Below are 23,636 nucleotides of genomic sequence, written 5' to 3'. Positions count from 1 at the left end.
GTTTCATGGTATTTTCCGGTCAAGAATGTTCCCTTAACTTGGAATATTGGCTTGCAGTAATTAAAGTCATCAATGCAAGGCTTGAAAGCCCAAAATACTCGTTCGAAGATGTTACACGAGTTGTCTTGAACATCGCCTATAACAAAAGGCTGAGTTACATATTCGAAAATTGTCCCAGGGACACTTTCTTGAACCACCTGCAACCATCTTGGAAGATGATTATAGGATTCATCCCAATCGTCGAATTTCATGGCAAGCGCCTTTTGTTTTGTCATCCATGCTTGTTTTATATGTTACAGAATAACCATAACGACTTTTAATTTCTGCGATTAAACTTTTCACAGTGATGGATGGGTTTGCTTTAATGGAATTGACCATTACAGTTGTAATTTGGTTGGAGTCCAAATTTACGTGATCATCAGAAAGAGTGGTCGACAAACATATGTAGGATGCTTCAATTACTATATTATTAAAAATAATCAATAAACATATGTAATATTTCAAATTAATTTGATAAATAATTTTCTAAGGATGTTAGTTTTAAGTGACAAAAAAATTAGGTAATCATGTATGGATATGTTTGACGGTAATGTAATATATTAATTTGGTTATTTGATTAATAAAAATATGAAGAAAAATTTTATTGCATTTGAAAACAAATAGAGAAATGAGAATTGTTAATGTATTTTGAAAATAAATAGAAAATTGTTGTTATGGATTGGAAAATAAATACATAGGGAAATAATGGTTTTATAGAACACGTAATGATGAGAAGAGATTAATTATAACTAGACAAATTAATAAAATTCATTACAAGATATAAAATAAATAAAAAAGTTAAAATATTGGAAGTAAATTATTTATGGGAAACGTGTCACAATGTGGTCTTCGTGGAGGATGATGATCAGATGAAGGTGGAGGTGGAAGAGAATCATCAGCGTTCGTCATCGTCGTTATTGTCATATAACTAGATATGTTCATCATCGTCGTTATTGACTTCATTATGACATCCTGGTGAGGGCATTGTGGGTCGATAGTGCATGGATGATGTTGGATTATATTCAGAAAAAAGGGTAAATACTGAAGTTCCAAAAATATTTGGTAGAGTGGAAAAAATACTCGAAGGAGAAGGTAAAAAATTATATGTGTAAAGAATATGTTGATGTGGAGAATGAAGTGAGAGGTGGTGAAGATGATCTTTGGATGTGGATGGTTATGGAAGATCTGAATGACTGGATTGACCAACATCAAAACCATGACCATAAGAAGGAAACCTCTAAGGGTGATAAGTTAGATGCGAAGGCGGTTATGGTTGCGGTTGTGTGCAGATTTACACACGGATAAATTTGTATGTTTACATACAGATAGATCCGTATGTAACTGTGTGTAGGTTTACATACAAATATATACGTATGTAATTATAATTCTTTATATATATATATTTGAAAGCACTGGAATCACACCTGCATATACCAAAAACCATTCCAGTTTTCAATAGAATTAATTCAAAGACAAATATTCATCAACATTTAGATCTGTCCATAAAATGAAAAGTATGACAGAATACAATACTATTTCCAAATATTCAAAATATCCAAATGTATTTCATTCAAACCAAAAAAAAAATATCTAACAAAAGGAAATTCAAGTCATTACAAAGATTTTAAGAAGCTAATAATTATTATAATCTTGACCAGGTGAATTTTTTGCTCATCATCATTATCTTGCATCTGATTCTGTTGAGTATTTGGTTGTGGGGTATTTGGCTGCTGAAAAATAGGTTGTGAAGCTGCTACTGCTTCAAGTGGTAGATATTGAATCATAAAACCTTGAAAGGATTGAAACCGGGAATTCATGTGTCGAATTTGCTCCTCACTTGTTCATAGTTGTTGTCTAAGTTAAAAAAGTTATTTTGAATCAACTTTCTTACTCCTAATCCAAACAAAACATTAGATTTAATGAATGTTCATAACTACTAATTATCAAGAAAGAACGTTAAAACACATAAAAATCCTATTATGATTAAATCAATTTCTTAATTTATAATAGGAAAAAAATCAAACTTCTTTATTTAAGTTGATTTTAATTACTTATTTATAATAGTTAATTTATTTTGTTTTTTATTTTCTTCTTTTATAATTAAATTGTTATTGAGAAATATATTAAATTGTGATTTAGACCTTCAATTAGAACACATGTTATAAGTACAAAATTAAATCTTCCGAAACCATTTAAATTGATCAATGACCATAAACTCCTCACATAAACAATATAAACAAATAATTATGTGTATGAATTATAAAATATTTTTTTTTCTAGACAATATGAAACAAGTTTGAATGTTTCATACCTTAGCTTTCCAAAATAAGGACAGAACTTGCAATATAAAATTATAAAATAATATTTTTTATGCAGCGAAAGTAAAACTGGTTTGAATTCTTAGCTTTTGAAATAAGGTAACGATATCTTCACACAATTTCTATACAATTACATTAAGTTGCCACTATTATTATTTTAATATTTTTTATATCATTTAATTCTAAATTTATTTTTTATTATAGGCGAAAAGTAGATAGCTCGAAGGTGAAGGTTCCTTCTCACAAGTGTGGAGAAAGATGAGGGAGAAGTAAGAAGGCTCAATTCTCTATCTAGCACCATTTACATTTTTATTTCCCTATCTAGCATTCTTTTGACTTTATTTCCCTATCTAGCACCCTTTTGTTTTTATTTTCCTATCTAGCACTCTTTTATTTTTTATTTCCCTATCTAGCACCATTTTAAAAATAAATAAAAATAATGATTTTTTTTAATAAATTATTATTTTTTTAATAATTTTAATTTTGAATGCATTAAAAAATAAATATTTTTAATGTTTAAAATAATTAGAAATATAATTAATGAATAAATAAATGAGTTTTTACAAAATAAAAATAAAAAAGTAATAAATTAAAAATGTTTACTTTAAAATTATTTTTTTTAAAAATGAAGAAAATAAAAAATTAAACTCTACAACAACATAAAAGTTGAATCTATAAACATAAATTAGTATTTATTTTTATTATTATTGATGATGTAATCATGTTAATTTCAAGTAAAAAATACAGGACATATTTATAAAAAAAACCAAAGTCAATTAGTATTAATTAATAGTGGACACATAAATAATATTGAAGTGTTTACCTAAATGCAAAATTCTAAAAAAAACTAATACAAATGTTACACTTAATGCTTAAAAATGAGACCAAAAAAATAAGTATAGAAAATAAAAACAGCAACAATAAAATAAAAACAAAAAATAGATATAAATAAAGAATGACAGAAAAAAAAAACTAAAAACATAAAAGATATAAAATAAAGGCAAAAAAAATAAGATAAAGATAAAAGATATAAAAAAAATTCAAACAAGATAAAGATAAGAGATATAAGGCAATATTAAATAAGTATATGTTGATCATAAAAAGGAAAATAAATAAAAGATAATCATTCATTTGATATTTTCATTAAATAGTTTGTGCAAAATGAAACATAATTAATGACGAGAATTGCACAATCCAGTAAATTTTTTTATAATTTTAATTTTGAATGCATTAAAAAAATATAGTTTTAGTATTTAAAATAGTTAGAAATATAATTAATGAATAAAAACATAAATAGAAATAAATAAAGAATGCCAAAAAAAAAATAATAACTAGAAACATATTAAATGAATGATCATCTCTCATTTATTTTCCTTTTCATGATCAACATATACTTATTTAATATCGTCTTATATCTCTTATATTTATCTTGTTTTGATTTATTTGATTTTTTTTATATCTTTTATCTTTATCTTATTTTGTTTTTTCTTTATTTTATACCTTTTATGTTTTTAGTTATTATTATTTTTTCTGCAATCTTTATTTATTTATTTATGGTTTTTGTTTTTATTTTATTGTTGTTGTTTTTATTTTCTAGACTTATTTATTTTTGCATTTTTTTCTTCTCATTTTTAAGCATTAAGTGTAACATTTGTATTAGTTTTTTTTAGAATTTTGCATTTAGGTAAATACTTCAATATTATTTATGTGTCCACTATTAATTAATACTAATTGACATTGTTCTTTTTTATAAATATGTCATGTATTTTTTACTTTGAAATTAACATGATTACATCATCAATAATAATAAAAATAAATACTAATTTGTGTTTATAGATTCAACTTTTATGTTGTTGTAGAGTTTAATTTTTTATTTTCTTCATTTTTAAAAAAAATAATTTTAAAGTAAACATTTTTAATTTATTACTTTTTTATTTTTATTTTGTAAAAACTTATTTATTCATTCATTAATTATATTTCAAATTATTTTAAACATTAAAAATATTTATTTTTTAATGCATTCAAAATTAAAATTATTAAAAAAAATAATTTATTATTTATTTATTTACTTTTAAAATAGTGCTAGATAGGGAAATAAAAAATAAAAGAGTGTTAGATAGGGAAATAAAAACAAAAGGGTGCTAGATAGGGAAATAAAGATGTAAATGATGCTAGATAGGGAATTGAGCCAAGTAAGAAAGCCACTTAAGAATGTGGTAACATGCACGCCCTCATTTTTTTCATAAAATTTCTTATGAATTAATCATGCAGTGTACATATATTTTTTATCTATTTTTTCCTTATTAGTCAGAATTAATAAAATACATGATTTAAAATTTTAGGCTTTATAATAATATAATATAAATATTTATATATTTATAACAGTAAATTTTGTATTAATATTAATAATATAAATGTTTAAATATTAAAATAAAAATAATATGTAAAATTAATTTATAAAATAATAATGTTAATTAAAATAAATTTTTAAAATAATGATAATAAATATAAATTAAATAAATTAATAATAATCAAATAAATGTATTAAATAATAATATTATTAATAATTATTATTTTAATTTTATATTCTTGTATTCTTTTATTTATAATTAAAATTTTACATTATTTTAACTAACTAAAATGTATACAAAATTATTTTTTTATACACAAAGATAAATTTGTAATCTTATAATTTATACCATTAAAAAATAATTAAAATATATTTACAATCATCACATCATTCACCAACTTTAATAAATTTTTTCCACACATTCTCGTAATATCGTTTCTCTCTTAAATCTTAGGATGTTAAGTAGTCTCACGGAAGAGGTGACCGTGCATACTTTTACTGTGTGCTTTTTAAAAGTGATGTCCGTGAACACTAATTAGATTCCCCACATGCTAGTTCTTATATTTTCTGCAAAAACCAAATGAGAAGAAGCAAATGTACTCCGTATAATGAATGACTAAGGATTGATATTGTTTTATAAAAAGCAAAAGAGAAAAAAACACTGGTATTTTAAAGTCCATATGTAAAAAGTAAATAACAATAGCAATATTACAGGCATAAAGATGAGATATGAAAAACACAACCTTCAACAAAATTAAATGAAACTCTATTTCTATAAAAACAATGTCATAAAAGAGAATTAATCATATTATAGAAATAAGTAATTGAAAAAGTAAAAATCTAAGTGTTGATGATGAATTCAATACAAAATTAATCAGTTGTAAGTAAAGAATCCCACCAAAAGGATCAAAATTTTTTTCCACTTCTGATCTTACGAAGCCAAAATTCTAAAGTGAGAGTTGGCTGATACATGAAACTCCCATAATGTGGGTTTAGTAAGTGAGAGTGGTGTGATACATGAAGCTCCCATAATGAGAGTTTGGTAGGGCAGTATATTACTAACATTTGATTCAGATTCTCCATGCTTCCATAATGAGAGTTTGGTAGGGCAGTCAAATATTACTAACATTTGATTCAGATTCTCCATGCTCCCATAATGAGAGTTTGATAGGGACAGTCAAATATTATTAACATTTGATTCAGATTCTCTATGCTTCAATAGTTTTTATTTGGATCATGGAGTTGATATGAGGGAGTAGATTTGAAATGATTTGAAGAGAAAATGTGAAGAAAGTTAGGGTGTTTGGATTAAGATAAATAGAGTAGAAAGTGTGAAAAAAGTTTATAAAAGTTGTGAACGATGTGATGAGTGTGATTGAAATTATATTTTTTTTAATTGATATATAACTGGGTGCAAACCTCAACCTCATGAGCGGGTATTATGAGGTTGAGTTAGGCTTAAATCCATTTCGTAACATGGTATCAGAGTCATTTTGATCCTATCCTACCGAGTATTTGTTTGGTTTATCAGGCCATCACCTATAATATGTTATCCCACGCACGAGCTTCTATATATCACCCTCGGCGTGAGGGGGTGTGATGTAGATCTCACATCGACTAGAGATTAGAGTCTTTCATTGTATATAACTGGGTGCAAACCTCAATCTTATGAGCCGATTTTATGGGGTTGAGTTAGGCTTAAAGTTCACTTCGTAACATACTATATTATATTTAATTATGTAATTTTATTTTAAATAAAATTAGTAATAATTTGAGTTTAAAATGCTCTTCGTTTTTTATCCTGCCGGTTGACCAGAGCGCAAGAGTCTTGCCACGTCGAAGGTACCTCCTTCTGGATCGGCTTTGCACCATGCTAGCTTCCGTCCTTCAAGTCTCAAATCCTCGCAAGAACCTGAAGAAACAGAGTGGCGCCACTGCGGCCGATCGCGCTCCGACGCTCAAGTCAGTGACGGAATCACCAAAATACTCAGAGAAAAGCTAAAAACTCAAGGAACCATGCAATATTCTCTCTCAGCGTACTCAAGTGTTCTCACAAGCGTAAAGAAGTGTTCTAAACGCGCGTACCTCAGAAGTCCGTTAGAATTCCTTATATACCTGAGCGTTTTTCTCTCTCCTGACGGTTACACCTCTGGACACGTGACTCGCATCCAGCTGTACACGTGTCACCATCTGGAGCCTCCCTTCTACCTGAGCGTCACCTCTACTCTTCGAGCTATTTGACTAAGTTACCCAAGCAGGGAGTAACTCAGTGCATAGCTTCCTTGGAACGCGATCTCTTCTAAGTGGCGAGCATGGGGTGTCACCATGCATACCTTCTCTGTGGTCTCGCCTGCCGCTATCACGATCTGCATTACTTGCACATCATGCATGTTCTGGGAAACTGTTCCCTTGCCTCGACCTCTGGCTAGGGAATGATCATCTGATAACCTCGTCCTTTGTACTCGTACCCCTTGAAGGCCCTAAGCAAGCCTTCCTGATCTCTCGGCGATGTGCCCCTCTCGGCGATCTCCAACCACCTGGTCTCCCATAACTCACATACGGCGACTACGACGCAAGTTGGTGACCGCTGGTTTACATATACTAGAGATCGGAGAACGCCAAGCCAACACTTGGCGACTACACAGACTTCCCGATGTACTTCCCTTCTGTCAGCCAGGTGTCCCATTCAACACGCCTATATTATCGCTTGCTGCCACGTCATCACTCCCGACTACCTGGTCGGTACAGTTTTATATATTTTTCACTTTTTATTCTCTTAATTTTCATGTCTTCTTTATACACAGTAATTTTTTTTATTTCTCACCCAACAATGGGTACCATAATGAGAGTTTGAAACAGTGAAATATTACTTACATTTGATTCAGATTCTCCATGCCACTCTGGGATGCAACACATTTAACATTGGTCTTTTGTATCATTCCTGTCTTAGATGCTCTTTAGGTTTGTTTTTTTTTATTGTGTGAACAATTATACTGATTACGATTAATTTTATTTTTATATATTCTTTAAATGAAATCCTGTAGGATTGACACGATTTTAAGATAATTTAATATAAATTAAAATCATGCATGAGACAACTTTATTATATAAATTACAGGATAATTTATGTATAAAAAGAAATCCAAAAAATTAGTGTTTTAATACTGTGGAGTATAAGAAAGACTATGACACAAAAAGAGCACATTGAAGACTTGTCTGCGAACTTCTTGGGTAAGAGGTGGGTGCACTGATCATTAAATAGTCACGTTCTCTCATCACTTAATACTCTGCTTGGTTCACTGTTCTTGTTTTAATGAGAAATGATATTTTGACATTAAAATATTAATATTTATAATAAAAAAATAAAAAATTTAAACAAAAATATAAGTAAAATATAAAATGTTAAAATAATTTTTAAAATTAAAAAATTATAAATAATTAAAATAAAACAATTTTTTATCTCAATGGCGCATCCGGTTCAAGTACCACCCACCAACCAGGCCATGTGGTAGCGGGACCGTACCCAGGACGATGTCACATGAACCACATGATAAAATGGATGAGTTAATTTTAAATAAAAAAGTATTTTTATTGTAGGAAAGAAGATTATAGTACAACCTATTGTCCATGTAGAAATGATTGATAATAAAATTTAATTCAAATTTCTATTATTAATTTTCTTTTTATTTTTATTTTGTACTATTATTTTATAGCTTCATTTCCTCTAATTATCCCACAAAATAATCAAACAAATAATAATATATAACTACATAAATTAAACAACTAGTTTCCATATTATCCCTAATCTTAAATCTTATATTAACTTTTGTATTTTTAACATATATTATTTTTTTATAGAATTACTTATTCATCTTATATTTTTAAATAAATATACAATATTAATTTTTAAATTTCACAAATAATATCTTCATATAAACAATCAATAATAACATATTAATCACTTTTCTAAAAACGTGTGTATTAATATTAATATAAATAATAATATAAAAAAATATAAATCAAAATTAAAAAAAAAAATCTCATGCAAAATTTGAGTAAATGGTAAACCACTTCAATAAAATATAAAAGCACAACTCAAATCATATTATCTTCACACTATTTTAATTCAAATAAGATGATATTAAAAATTTATTATTTTTGCATAACTTTGAACTTACATCATAATATACTTAAATTAATACACTAAAATTGTGTCAATATTAAAATAAAAATAAGTGGAATTTCCTGTAACATCCTATATTTTTTTCATATCTATAACCATAATCTGTATGAAATATTAAAATAAATATATAAACATAATACAAATATATCTAAAATTTCATTATTATAATGTTTCAAATTATCTCTCTCTTCATAAGACTTGAAACATTTACATAAATTTTAAAACAAAATTTTAAAAGAAAAATAAACATTTTCCATTATCCATCTTCTCACCGAGAAACTTTATCACCTGTAACATCATCTGCTCCCGTGTAAAATACACGATCATCACAGATCAAAGAAAAACAACCACAAAACAAAACAAAGGGTAAGCTAGGTATTTTTAAAACTTATAACACAAATATGAGTTTAAACATCCACATAAATTCATCATTTCTCATGCATTTCACATAACCATCAAGTGCCTATCAACAATTGCAATATTCATCTTTCTCATGTCAGACTTCTACTGACTCATAACACATAGACACTTGACTCTACTTCCGAAAGACTCGTGCGTTGACTTAAACTCAGAGATCTGCACCTGTCATACTACATCACTGTGAAATCCACACAGCTATGCGCATAATTAATCTCAATATCATCTCTCTCCTAGTATGACAGGGTTAATTCATATAACAGGTCAAGTTAATTATCTTTCAAACAACTTACCTATTCATATGAACCTCTTTCGACCCTCACCACCTGAATAACTTCATCTATATGATTCCATTATATCAGGAGAGTCAGGATATCTCCTTCTAGACGAATCTCTAGTCAATGCACATCCTAAACAATCTTAACACGGTATTTTCTTTCCTGAAAATACTATGTCTTGATTAGAATTCATATTTTAAACCTCAAAATATCCACCATCAAACAATCAAATCATACCAATGTTTAAAATTTCCAAAATACACAACAATTCATTGACTAATCATATAAATGTCTAATTAAAGAGATTTTCAATTAACTATACATGAAATAACAGTTTACATACTTTATAAGAAAAACTATATATAAATAAATCAATCAATCTTTTAAAAGCAAATAAAAATTAGTTTAATATATTTTATTTTTATTTATTTATTATTATTATTATTATTATTTTAGACTTTAGCTTGAGCTAAAATTCGCTATCTTGAGCTAAAATCCACCAGAGAGCACCCAGAATTTTAGCTTGAGCTAAAATTCGCTAACTTGGGCTAAAATCCTCCAGAGAGCACCCAGAATTTTAGCTTGAGCTAGAATTCGCTAGCTTGAGCTAAAATCCTCAGAGCACCCAGAATTTTAGCTTGAGCTAAAATTCGCTAGCTTGAGCTAAAATCCTCTAGGGAGCACCCATAATTTTCTAGCTTGAGCTAGAACTTGCTAGCTTGGGCGAAATATGCAGAAAAATTCTGCATAACTTAATATACCTATCAGATTATAAATCAACATCTCATTCGATTCATAAATTATAAATCTACATATTACATTGGTAGTTCCTGTTCAACATGATACAGTCACTCTCATTGAATCATTGAGTTATTATCTCCATTTATACATATATATATATATGATTTCTAATTCTACAACCATTTAAATCAAAAAATTCTCAATCACAACACTTTCAATTTCAATCAAACTACAATCTACTCAAAACAAGAAATCTTGCAACAAAATTTGGAATTGGTGATCACGTCACACTCACACATTCAAATCTTCTAACGTAGGGTTCTATTGAAGATTTTAAACTAGCTTCCTTTACCTAGACTTTAGCAGATGCTCACTAAGAGCTCCAAACCCACCAAAAGACCCTAACCTGCACCACAGAGTCCTGATCACAAATCTAACTACATCACTAGGACCCTAAGCTAACAGAGACTAGTTCTGAAGATAAAAACCTCACATGCAAACTTAAATTAAAAGGCAACCCAACCAGATCAAAACTAACTCAAAGGAAAAAGAGCCAAGAATGAACTTACTCTATTTAAGATTTTGATCGGTCAATCTTGTAGAGTTCGCTGCCAGGAGTCCAATGGCAGACTCTGATCATCAAATTGACGAAAGAGGAGGTCAAAATCCAAGAGAGAAGGGAGAGGAAAGGAAAAAGGGAACAAAAAATGAACATACTCTATGAAAGATTCTGAACGGTCAATATTGTAGATCTCGCTGCCAAGAGTCCAATGGTGGACTCCGATCGTCAAACAGATGAACGAGGAGGTTGAGATTTTAGAGAGAAGGTAGAGGAAAGGAAAAAGGAGTTTTTAGAGATGATAGTTCTTTTTAAAATGAAACCTGAATAACTAAATTTCTATTTATATAGCCTTTTCACTTTAATAATAAAATATTCAGGTACCATGTATCATTTCTACTCTAATACTATTTTTCTCGATCCTTATATTTCCTGTATCATTTCTACTCTAATACTATTTTTCTCGGTACTTATATTTCCTGCGCACAATTTTTTTTTATAAAATGTTGTCTTAGATAATTGCACCATATACATATATCAGCAGAATTTATAACTGGATGTAATACAATATAATTCTAAAATAATTTCATTTAATAAAAAATTCTTCTCTCTAATTATAATATAATGCAAGATTTTCAACTTATCAACAATTGTTTTTTCTTATTTCTTACACTTAACTAGTTATAAGAAATGGAATCATACAAACATGAGTTACCCATATCAATTAATTTTTTAAAATTTACCGGATAATTTATGTATAAAATTACACCAAATGTAAAAAAAAAAACCAAAAAAGTTAGTGTTTTAATACTCGTTGTGGAGTATAAAAGAGACTATGACTCAACAAAGAACATTGAAGACTTGTATCTGAACATTGCAGAGGTGGGTGCAGTGATCATTGCAGAGGAGTGTGCAGTGATCATTGAAAAGTGACGTGCTCTGTTCACATTTTTCCATACTCTGCTTGTTGCACTGTTCTTATATCTATGGGGCATCCGGTTCAACTACCACCAACCATGGTCTGCCACGTGGTAGCGGTGCCGTACCCAGGACGAGGTCACGTGAATCCCATGATGAACCTCTGCAAGTTGCTCCTCTCCAAAAACTCTCAAATCCTGGTAACCTTCGTCGTCACCGAAGAATGGCTCGGCTTCATCGACTCCGACTCCAAACCCGACAACCTCCGATTTGCCACAATCCCCAACGTTATTCCCTCCGAAGAGGGTCGAGCCAACGACTACGTCACCTTCTTTGAAGCCGTTATGACCAAAATGGAAGCGCCCTTTGAAGACTTTCTCAACCGTCTTCACCTTCCACCCACAGTAATCATATACGACACTTTCCTCTACTGGGTGGTTCGCGTCGCCAACGCTAGAAACATTCCCGTGGCGTCGTTTTGGCCCATGTCCGCGTCGTTTTTCGCCGTTCTCAAACACTACCATCTTCTCCGGCGAAACGGCCACTACCCTGTAAACGTATCAGGTCAGTTACCATCACAAAACCATGTTTGGAAATTACCATGACTGTTCTAGAACTTCACTCAATCTCTCTACAAGTGGACTAAAACGCGATGATACTCCATTGTTTATTTTCGATAATATTCACTGATTTGCGAAAAAGAATAAAACAAATGAATGAGGTGAAAAAATATACAGCTGAGAGAATTTAAAAACTATATACATGTCTAACCTTTAATTATGTTATTTAATTACATACATAAACATATTTCAGGATATTATATAATATAAAATTAATTATAAAATAAATAATAATAATATTATTATTATTATTATTTTATAATAATTTGATCATTTCATTAATATATTAATTTTAATTCTTTTTAATTTGTTATATCAATTAAATTAGTTACAAAGCTAGGGAAGGCAATAATTATATCCTATGTTCCTTTTTCTTATATTTGTTTCTTTTCTCTTTAATGTCATATTTTATGTGATGATATATGATTGGAGGATTTTTCTTATATTTGTTTCTTTTCTCTTTAATGTCATATTTTATGTGATGATATATGATTGGAGGATTTTGAGGTATCATATAATTGAGATGTGAAAATTCATAGTGATAGTTATCATGAGTTTTTATAAAAAATAAAAAATAAAACTTTTACATTGTTGTGGGATGTTGGTTGTGGAGACGATATGTAGCGAAAAATATGATTAATGTAAAATTACATGTATATTGTGGTATCATGCAAATCATCATTACCATTTAACTAAATTTCTTGAATGACACTATTATGTCGATCATTCTACATTGTTATCCACGTTTTATAGTATTGTGGTTAGTATCTATCTATTATGCCTCTCATATTTGTTTATGAAGTTTATATAAGTTTAATGGGTCCATTGGAATAGTTTGTCAAAATCCAACCTGATGTACTTGATGAAATTCTACTTGACAAAACAAATCAATAAAACAATCACCCGACTAATAAGAGAAACCTTAGTAGTAATCAAGGGATTAACTTGGTTTCTGTTGTAAGGAATCCACAAGAATTGGAAAAAATGTTTTAATATAAGTTAAAAAATGTTGTTAAGATTATATGTATGTATAATCTGATTAAGAATTTGTTTAGGTTGTAACTAGTCCAAAGTCCTCCTTATTAGACTGATTGTATTAGTAGGTGTGTTGCCTTTGCATAGTTGTACGAGACCACCTTTCATAAATAACATGTTTTATTAGAACCGCAAAAGTTAAAAGTAATTGTATAGATAAAATAAATCATTTTTCAAGTGCAAAACCAAGTCCTATGCCAATGTCTTCAATAATTATGCAAAGACAACACACACCTACGAGTACAATCAATCTAATAAGAAAGATCTTAGGTCACTTAAAGCCAAAACAGGTTCTTAATAAGATCATACATACATTTAATCTTGACAACATTTTTTAACTTGTATTAACGATAATTTTTTTTTATTCTCCTATAAGTCGGATGATCGTTCTTTTGATATGTTTTGCCATAGTGGAATTTCATAAAGTTGATCAGATAATGCCACAATTTGGGTTTTGACAAACCTTTTTAAAGGACCTATTAAACTTGTGTCATTTTCACAAAGAAGATATGAGAGGCAGAACAAATAGATATTGGCCACAGTCAAGGTTGTCAAACTCGCGAGTCTATGTAGACTCGTGGAAGCTCTTTAGACTCGATTCCCAGACTATTTTTAACTTGTACCACTACTTAAATTAAATTTTCCCCTCGATTTGTGTGTGGGTTGAATCTCTTTATATATGTAGGAATTTTATTGATAAAAAGTCACATTCTCTTAACTAGGAAAAAAAAGCAGAACTGTTTATCGGTCTGAAGTTTAAATTTTGGGATGTAAATCATTTTTAGCATTCAGATTATGAATTTAAATAGAGATTTTGTGACTCGTGGTATATAAGATGGTAATCTTTCTATATATATGTCTTAAAATGGAACTCGCAAATTTTCTCCAATGTTGTGTTAATATTCTAACTATCAAAATTGTGTAAATTTGTTCTATACTATAATATCATGTGTATCTATCTATAAGATTCTAAAGTTAATTTACTTTTTTCTCCACTCAATTCTGCATATCAATTCTTGATGTAATAATTAAAAAGTAAGATATTTGTTGCAGAAGATGGTGAGAAACGTGTGGATTATATTCCGGGGAACTCATCAATTCGTCTGGCAGATTTTCCATTCAGTGATGAAAGTTGGCGTAGTCGAAGATTGTTGGAATTGGCTTTGAATATTATACCGTGGGTGCAGAAAGCGCAATATCTGTTATTCCCCACCATATATGAACTTGAGCCTCAAGCTATTGATGCTTTGAAAGCAGAGTTATTTATACCTATATACACTGTTGGCCCTGCCATACCTTGTTTTGCCAATGGCCACATTGATGCCTCTAAACATGGCTACTTTCAGTGGCTTGACAACCAACCCTCTGCCTCTGTGTTGTACATTTCTCAAGGGAGCTTTCTTTCTGTTTCTAATGAACAATTTGATGAAATTGCTGCTGGTGTGGGTGATAGCGGTGTTCGGTTCTTGTGGGTGCAACCCAGAGAAAATGGTAGGTTGAAAGAGTTGTGTGGGGATAGAGGACTAGTTTTGCCATGGTGTGACCAATTGAAGGTGTTCCAGCATCCTGCAATTGGGGGGTTTTGGTCTCATTGTGGCTGGAATTCTACCAAAGAAGGTATTTTTAGTGGTGTTCCTTTTTTGACATTTCCTATATTTCTGGACCAACCCCTTAATGGTAAGTTTTTAGTGGAGGAATGGAAGGTGGGGTGGAGGGTGAAGAAGGAGGTAAAAGATGACACTTTGATCAGAAAAAATGAAATTGCTAATCTTACAAGAAAGTTCATGGATTTTGGTAGTAATGAAGTGATGAGGAAAAAAAGCAGAGAGTTGAAACAGTTATGCCATAGTGCAATTGCAAGTGGGGGATCATCAGAAACTGATATCACTGCTTTTCTTTCAAATATATTACATGGTGCCAAGCCAAAGTAGGAATGTTGGCTTTATTTTATACCTGCAGTCTCTGTTTTCAGAAAACTTAAATTCTGTACCAGTTCATGTTATTCTCTTATCATATTTAAATGCACTTTTTTTATACTGAAATTATTTAAATTTTACAGCAATGGATTACATGCAAGTATATTTTCTTCTTAAAATTCGTGTAACGAGTTGATGGAATGAGTTAAAGAAGGGTTATATTTGATAGATTTTAAGCCATGATTTGGTAGCTCAATCAATCTGATTAATTTGATCTAAACCAAGTGGCCATTTGTTTTAAGAGTTTAATAAATTTGGTTTTGTTAATATAAATTTTTAATTGCTAAAAGTGAATGAAACAATATCTTGTGCAATTTCGTAGCCAATAATTTCATATGAGAAAACCTCATTTCTTACTAATAATTAACATGTTTGCAACCCAGGAAGTCTTGTGATTAATGTAGGGTTTTTAGGTTGTTCCATAATACAATAAAATTATTAATAAAAATTAATTTTAAACACTTAATATAATAAAATTATTGAAGAAAAATAATTTAAAATAATTAATTATTATATTAATAAAATACTATTAGTATCTAAACTAATTTTTATTATTAACAAAAATTTATAAATTAGTTACAAAAATTTTAACTATTAATTATTTTATATTCTAAATACTAATTAGTGTTAATTCTAAAACGAAATGATGTCATTAAATACAAATTTTTACTTATTTTTGTTAAAATATTGTATGAAATTCAATAACTATTTGTAATATATATGTTATAGTGTATATACGTAATGTTTCCAAAATTTTATCATAATTTCTAAATTTAATATTATTTATCTACTTTAAAGTAAATCTGAAAGATAAAAATAATAAATTTAACTTTTGGAGATATTGATATAAAAGAAAATTTATTTTATAAAAATTAAAACTAAAATTCACTAACAGATAACTGCCATTTAAATTTGTAACGAATAAATAATAAAGAAAGATTTATAAAAAAAAAAACTCTACGGATAATAAAAAAATATTTAAATCAATGCAGTTTTGTATAAAAAAAAATACACTCCTATATAATGCAATCATTTCTATCTAATTTACATAAAAGAAAATTAACAATATAAAAAAGTGTGATTATATGCATTTCTTTGTAAAAAAGATAATTATGTTAACATAACATGATGGCCCAAAACTAAATTCTCCTTTCGTGTATTAAAAAAATGTTGCATATCAAGGACTTAAACTCTACACTATTAAGCAAGTTAGAACAATATTTTACCAATTGATCTCAGCTTGATGATTTTTTATATTGATATTTATTTCTATAAAATTTATATTTTGATGGAAAAAAATGGTTCCCAAATAGTAGAAATATTGCTGTAATTTCATGTAAAATAATTCACACTACCTTCAACTACAATTTAAAAGATAACTCAAAGATAAATAGAAAATTCCAATATAACTAAAATTTGTTATACTTTAACATAAATCTCTCAGAGTGCTAGATGTAAATATAAACTAGTATTTGTTTTTTAATTAAAGTGTATAAATAAATTTTAGATAATTTCAGCATTTAATTCAGTTTATAGTTTTAAAAACTGAATTGATCAACCGGCAGTTTTAACAAACACTGCCACATTTATATCTATTAATATTTAGATTTTACGTCACATTTAATTTATTTTTAAATAATATCATAATAAAATATTGAGTTCCTTTAAAACCGAAGAATATACTTCAAAAAATAACCAAATTTTCTATTTTTTAAAAATTTAAATACTAACTAACTAATTTTAAAATGTAAAAAATGTTTTTTTTAAAAAGATAAAGAACCAAAAACATTTATTTCTAGCTAAAAATTGGAAAGAAAAAAGTATGAAGCTAGAATGCAAGCACATAAAAATGCTATCTTTATCTTCTGTCAGTTCCCACGTACGGGGAAGGAACACATATACCAAATGCTTGGCTGAGGATGTTTCTGTGTCACAAAACAGTGTCTTTTCTGGTTTCATTCAAAGTAGTGTAATCAATGGCAACATAACATACCAATTACCAAATGATCTTTCAAATCTATGGCATCACTGTGTTTAAACTCATTTCCAGTTCCACCTTCTTCTCTTCCTCGCAAGCCTACAGAAACTTCTCTTTCTTCTTCTTCTTATCCTTCTTTGCTTCTTGATAACAACGACAACAACTACAATCATGGTGCCTTGAAACCCATTGTTGTCAGTGGAGACCCCCCAACTTTTGTTTCTGCTCCGGGTCGCAGAATTCTTGCTGGTTTGCTTTTCTTATACCCTTTTTGTTTTTGTGGAATTGATCTATTTGGTTTTGTATGCTTAGCATAGTCGTGAATAGTTGCCTTGTTGGTTTGTCGGTGTTAGCAAAAGAAAAAGAAATGTAAATGCTTTCCACTGTAGTCATGTTTAAAGTATAATTTTGGCTGAATGCTTGGAATGTATTCATTTGGGTTGTTAGAATGTGGATTATATATTGACTTGTGTTGGTTTGAATGTGAACTGCTAAGTTTCATTATATATGGTTTTTGTGTTTATTCTTGTTATCGTGTGTTGTGTATGGAAAAAAAAAATGTTAATGTGGATCATTTGGACTAAAACAAAATTACAACTGCAGCTTAATGATTATCTGTGTTAAGGTTTGAAGTGTTGTTGACCTCATATATCATAAATTCATAATGTTTTCACTATTCAGTTTTAGAGTTTCTTGATGGATCCTATTTTTTCTATATACAAATGCACTTCTTTATTAGTTACCACTAGTTTTTTTATTGACTTTTGTAGTATGAATTTTGTTCTCTATTTTATTACCTTAGATTGTGGAACTTTAATGTAAATTCTCAAAATCAAAGTGTTGAAGAGTTTCTATGAGCTGGATGGCTGGATGGTGTCGTGTGATTAACTCTCTGTCCTCTTGATGTTCTTGCTTATCGTTTTCTAACCTTGTTTTAATATTTATTCCATGTTATGTGTTATTTATGTCTTATTGAAGCTAATTTTCTTACATAGTTGGAGATCTACATGGAGATCTTAAGCAAGCCAGGTCTGCTCTTGAAATGGCCGGTGTGTTGAGTTCTGATGGTCAAGACTTGTGGACTGGTGGAGAAACTGTATGCTTACCGTTTCTAAAAATAGATTGCTCTTAGTTTTAATCAGTAGCCTCTATTGTATGCTATTGTTGTAGTAGAAAAGGACTAAGTTTATGAAATTCTCAACTTGTACAGATGAAATTGAGAATCTTTATTGTCTTCTACTATCTGCATTTCTAGCAAAAGTTGAAAAGTAAGAAGAAAAAAAGGAATATCACAGAATTAAGAGATTCTAACATATGAATTTACTTTTTCATCCGTAGGTGTTGGTTCAACTTGGAGATATACTAGATCGAGGTGAAGATGAAATTGCCATCTTATCCTTGCTGCGATCGTTGGATAAACAGGCAAAAGCAAAAGGTGGAGCTGTGTTTCAGGTTTGTCATTTGTGACTTTGAAAAGTTTCAGCTACTGCTATACAGAATTAAAAGCATTCAAATTAATATCTCTAATATCTTAATATTATGGTCAAAATCACCTCGGATATTGTAAAATCTAAGTGCACTATAGCATGGTTTTCCTTCCATCTTCATCTAAATTTAAGTGTTAAGTTAAGTAGAAGATTGTAAACTCTGAAGAAAGCAATTCATTATTTTTCTATTATCTTCTGTTGAAGTAACTTTCCTTAACTGACTTTGCTTCATCTAGGTAAATGGAAATCATGAGACCATGAATGTGGAAGGGGATTTCAGATATGTCGATTCTGGAGGATTTGATGAGTCTAATGATTTCTTAGAATATATCAATGGTTCTGAAAATGACTGGGAACAAACTTTTACTTCTTGGGTTAATGTCTCTGAAAGGTGGAAAGAAGATCGAACAATGTCAAAAGGTTATTGGGGACATTGGAATTTATTGGAGGTACTATAAATTTCTGTGCCATTTTTCTTTCAGAAGTACTTATTCTTGTTTAAGTCATTATATATATATATATATATATATATATATTTTTTTTTTTATTTTTTTTTTTTATTTTTATTTTTATTTTTATTTTTCATCAAGCATAACCTCTTTAAACCTTGTATGTGTGTCTGTGTGTATATATATATATATATACGTACCCCAAAATCAACACATCAACATACTAGACAAAAACATAAAGAAAAAAAGAATTCCAAAACTTAAGTACTTTTCAAAAACCAGCTATGCTAAAATTATGGCAACTTTAGATCACATGGTTACAAGATTTTCATACCAATTCATGATCCATCTATCCTAAAAGCTTAAACTGTTTGGTGAAAACACAATAACATGTAAATTTTACAGATTGAGGGCTTTTTCTTCAGGCATGTGTGCATGATAAACTAAAGGAAAAGGATTTAAATTATAATAGAATAATTAACTAATTTACTTGATGAGTTTTGTAATTAGATAAAACTAAACTAAAGGAGATCTTTTAAGCTCACTTTAAATGATTTTAAAGAGCTATATGATCATGTCCTTGTATCTGTATATAAATACTTTGTCACCTTTTAAGTACAAGACAAGTTTTCTTATTTCAAAAAGAAATATCGTGTCTTTGTTTTTTGATGAAGTTTTCCAATTATTAGGACAGAGGCAAAAGGGAGTCATAGCCAGATCAGTCCTCTTTAGGCCCGGTGGGCTTCTTGCACGTGAGCTTGCAAGGCATGCTGTTGTACTTAAGGTCAATGACTGGGTCTTCTGCCATGGTGGACTTCTTCCTCACCATGGTAAATATTTTCTGCCATTTTGATTTTGTTTAACTTGAGATGGATTTTTTACTTGAGAATTATATGCTGTATTGCTATATTTTCTTCCTTTTGTTTCCTGTAGTTGCATATGGTTTAGAGAGGATGAATAAAGAAGTGTCTGAGTGGATGAAAGGTCAGTATGAGAATGACAATACTCTCAAAAGGCCTTTCATTGCCACTAGGGGTTATGATAGTGTTGTTTGGAATCGTTTATATTCAAGAGACGCACCAGATTTAGTGGACTATGAGGCTAAACAGGTAATTATATTGATGGCATTGTAATACTATTTTGTAATTAGTACAAAGATCATATGAGGGATTAATAGAAAAGATGGCAAGTATCCTTGTTGTTCCCTATAAAAATTTTATGGTTAGTGCAATTCCCCTTTTTCTTTTTTTCCTTTCTAAAATATGATAACAAAACACCTCTGTCAGTAAAAAAAGTGATATAATGATGCAGCAAAGATATTACCTGGAAGAAGAAAACAGTAATTAACTAATGAGAATTACATTGTCTATTACTTAGAGAAACATGGATCTTTACAAAGTACATCAAAGTCACAACTTTGTTTCATGTCTTCAATGGTCATCTGACATACCCAGAAAAACAAAATTCTATTCCTGAAAACAAGCTTCTTGACTCCATCTTTGCACAACAATTTTTATTAGTTTGAAAAATGTCAGAATAGATTTAAGTTAGTAAGAGGACTTTTGTACTGCTTTGTCAAATGTTTCTTAAATTATGTCCCATTGTTCTGTGACATCCTTAGCAGGCAAATGGAATTCCGTTGCAAGCTGACATGGATTGACATTTTGAAACTAAATTTGATTTCCAGGTATGTTCCATTCTTGACGAGACACTGCAAGCAGTTGGTGCTAAGTCAATGGTGGTCGGGCATACTCCTCAAACTACAGGTGTAAATTGGTAAGAGAAGATATCTCTTCAAATTAAAACAACCTCGAGCTAACAGAAACGGTAAAAATACTATATTCTATTTATTGAAACCAGTTCTTTGATTCCTGCAGTAAATACAATTGTAACATATGGCGTATAGATGTTGGAATGTCCAGTGGAGTTCTTAATTCAAGACCAGAGGTAAAACAAATCCGTGACCATAATGTACTTATTATTTATATCCCTCAGTTAAAAAATTTATGTGGGTGGAGTCAATAGGATTTGAATACTTTGGTTATGTACTAAATATTATTAGAGACAATCACATTCTTCTCAAGCTTTCTTCTGGGCTTCCACTGAGCTCACTAATTTCCACAGTTTATAAGTAAATTCAGTTTATCATGTTGACAGTTCCTTTTTCTTTTTGATCATTATTGACAGAAAATAACTTTTGGATTTTAAAGTAGAGTTCATATTTTCCAGGTTCTAGAAATTATAGACAATCAAGCAAAAGTTATAAGGTGCAAAAGGGACAGACACAGCGAACTTCAAGCTGCTGCATATACATAAGGGACAAACAAATGATTTTACAGGTATATTGTTTACAAGATGCTTGATTGTTGTGTTACTGATTTAATAGAAAATTTGAAAGTAATTAATTGTTACTTATAGAAAATATACTTTGGTATGTAGCATTTGCAAGTTGAAAATTCCCACCAAATAATGGTTCCCTCCGACTCTTAAATTTATATATAGTTCATGTTGATTCTTTAAGCTGTTATAATCAATATTTTGGAAAAGTTGTTTTGAACATGTGGTGGTTGTTCTTATAGTTGTGCAATTATTCATGTGAATGAAATATAGTAGTTGACTTTATAGTTGTGGTTCAATTTCATGTCTTGAAAATGAAGTATTTAGCACATTAGTGATTTAATTCTGTGTTTTTGTAGGAGGTAGGGGCTCCAGCTAGTGAAGTCAAACATTGGCAAATTTATGCATACCCATTATCCTATTTCTGTCACTTATCAGTTGTTTGATTCACATGGACCTTGTATAGACAGGATCAGTATAAAAATTTTGGCAACCAAAAAAAAATCCTGAGAGAAATTCCAAGCCAGATATTGATATGTTTCCAGTTAGATGTAATCTTTGTGAATGGCTTGAAGAAAGGTAAAAATAGCATCTGCAAAAGGGGAAAGAAGGAAAAAGGAGGAGGATAAAATAATCCAAATATTGTACATTCTACTTCTGAATAAGTTGAATTATCACTAATTACATTAACTCAGTCCACCTCTGCTTGTTCTCTGCCTAATGATGTTTGTTCTTGTTTCACACTCTTTACATGACTTACCTCTTACAGTATTTGGTTTCTGTTTTGGAATGGATGGGTATATTTTATGTTGTAGGGTGTTCTTACACCAAACCAAAACATTCAAATGAATTAATAAGTGTTTCAGAGTTTAAATGGTTAGAATTGATTTCTTTCTGTGAAGTGTTTCTTAAATGATTTTGAACGATTCCAAATATGAATTGACTCATTAAATATTACTATAACTCTCGTTAATGTTACTTATTATGTATTTTAAAATGTTCTTTAATACCGTCAGTCGGTTATCGAGATCAATATTTACTCGTCCGGTATCAATTTCAGAACACACTTTTGGAAATTCATAAATTACATTATAAAACGTTTTTCAAAATAGAATAAAGTTTTTGAAATAAAATTTAAAGAAGACATATAATATATTCCGGAACAAATTTTACATAATAGAATTTTTTACATTTATAATGAGTTTTTCAAGACACATTAATTGTGTTTCGGAAAAAACTTTGCAGAACACATTTGTTTTCTAGAAAAAACTTTATTGTGATGGCGTGGCGGTGGCAGCGGTGAGATGCAGCGAGATAGGAGCAGACAGAGTAACTCGGTCATTTCCCTCAATTATGGTAGTGTAGGTTAAAAATGGGAGTACAGGAAGTAAATTCCTTGATCTTAATAGCAAATCAAAATGGGCTGTGAGCATCGTCCAGTTTGGTTTTAGGAAATTTCTTCCTGCACCATATCAATTCTGCACCCTATTATTTTTCTAAACTTCTAAAATTACCCTTAATCCGGATTTAAAAATCTAGAATAGTAAATATAATTCAAAAATAAATAAATAAAATACATTTTGGATAAAAAAAATTCAAAACAAAAATAGAAAATACCGGATAAAAATTTCTAGATCTCAAAAATGTGTTCCGGATATCAAATTCAGAATATTTCTGGATAAAAGGTTTTGAAAGTAGTTTTTATTTACACCCTCTTTTTATTTAAGGCTATTGTATTTTTGTTATTTTCAATAATTGGGTGCATGTTGAAATTGATATGGTGGAGGGAGCATTTCCTTGGTTTTATTAAGAAATACTGACCTCAATTTTTAATTTGTCAAAAACAAATACAAGACAAATTGAATCAAACCGTTTCTAAAATTAATGTTTGTTGCACGAGAAACAATTTGCATAATTAATTTATCAGCCATTTAATATTTCACTTTTTTCT

General features: G+C 29.6%; 2 protein-coding genes across 3 annotated transcripts; both read left to right on the top strand.

The window, feature by feature from the left end:
- The first annotated feature begins 11,739 nt into the window (after positions 1 to 11,739).
- On the top strand, positions 11,740 to 15,490 carry LOC137826393 (UDP-glycosyltransferase 87A1-like). 2 transcript variants are annotated; one of them, XM_068632352.1, is made up of 2 exons: positions 11,740 to 12,367; positions 14,515 to 15,490. In XM_068632352.1, the coding sequence occupies exons 1-2, from the start codon at positions 11,872 to 11,874 to the stop codon at positions 15,387 to 15,389; spliced, it is 1,371 nt and encodes a 456-aa protein (XP_068488453.1). In that variant the 5' UTR covers positions 11,740 to 11,871; the 3' UTR covers positions 15,390 to 15,490. The 2 variants fall into 2 exon arrangements, with proteins under 2 accessions (XP_068488453.1, XP_068488452.1); XM_068632351.1 differs by having other exon boundaries at positions 14,512 to 15,490.
- Positions 15,491 to 17,262: 1,772 nt separating this feature from the next.
- LOC137825684 (shewanella-like protein phosphatase 1) lies at positions 17,263 to 22,406 on the top strand. The gene is made up of 10 exons (XM_068631421.1): positions 17,263 to 17,661; positions 18,408 to 18,508; positions 18,751 to 18,864; positions 19,136 to 19,348; positions 20,043 to 20,178; positions 20,282 to 20,457; positions 21,036 to 21,124; positions 21,226 to 21,295; positions 21,578 to 21,687; positions 22,045 to 22,406. Exons 1-9 carry the CDS (start codon positions 17,454 to 17,456, stop codon positions 21,662 to 21,664), a joined length of 1,194 nt encoding a protein of 397 aa, XP_068487522.1. The 5' UTR covers positions 17,263 to 17,453; the 3' UTR covers positions 21,665 to 21,687; positions 22,045 to 22,406.
- Positions 22,407 to 23,636: the final 1,230 nt, after the last annotated feature.

The sequence above is a fragment of the Phaseolus vulgaris genome, chromosome 8 (genome assembly GCF_000499845.2).
Source record: "Phaseolus vulgaris cultivar G19833 chromosome 8, P. vulgaris v2.0, whole genome shotgun sequence".
Taxonomy (NCBI): Eukaryota; Viridiplantae; Streptophyta; class Magnoliopsida; order Fabales; family Fabaceae; genus Phaseolus; species Phaseolus vulgaris.
Note: the sequence above shows the minus strand (reverse complement) of the source record. Positions and strands in the feature narration are given on the sequence as shown.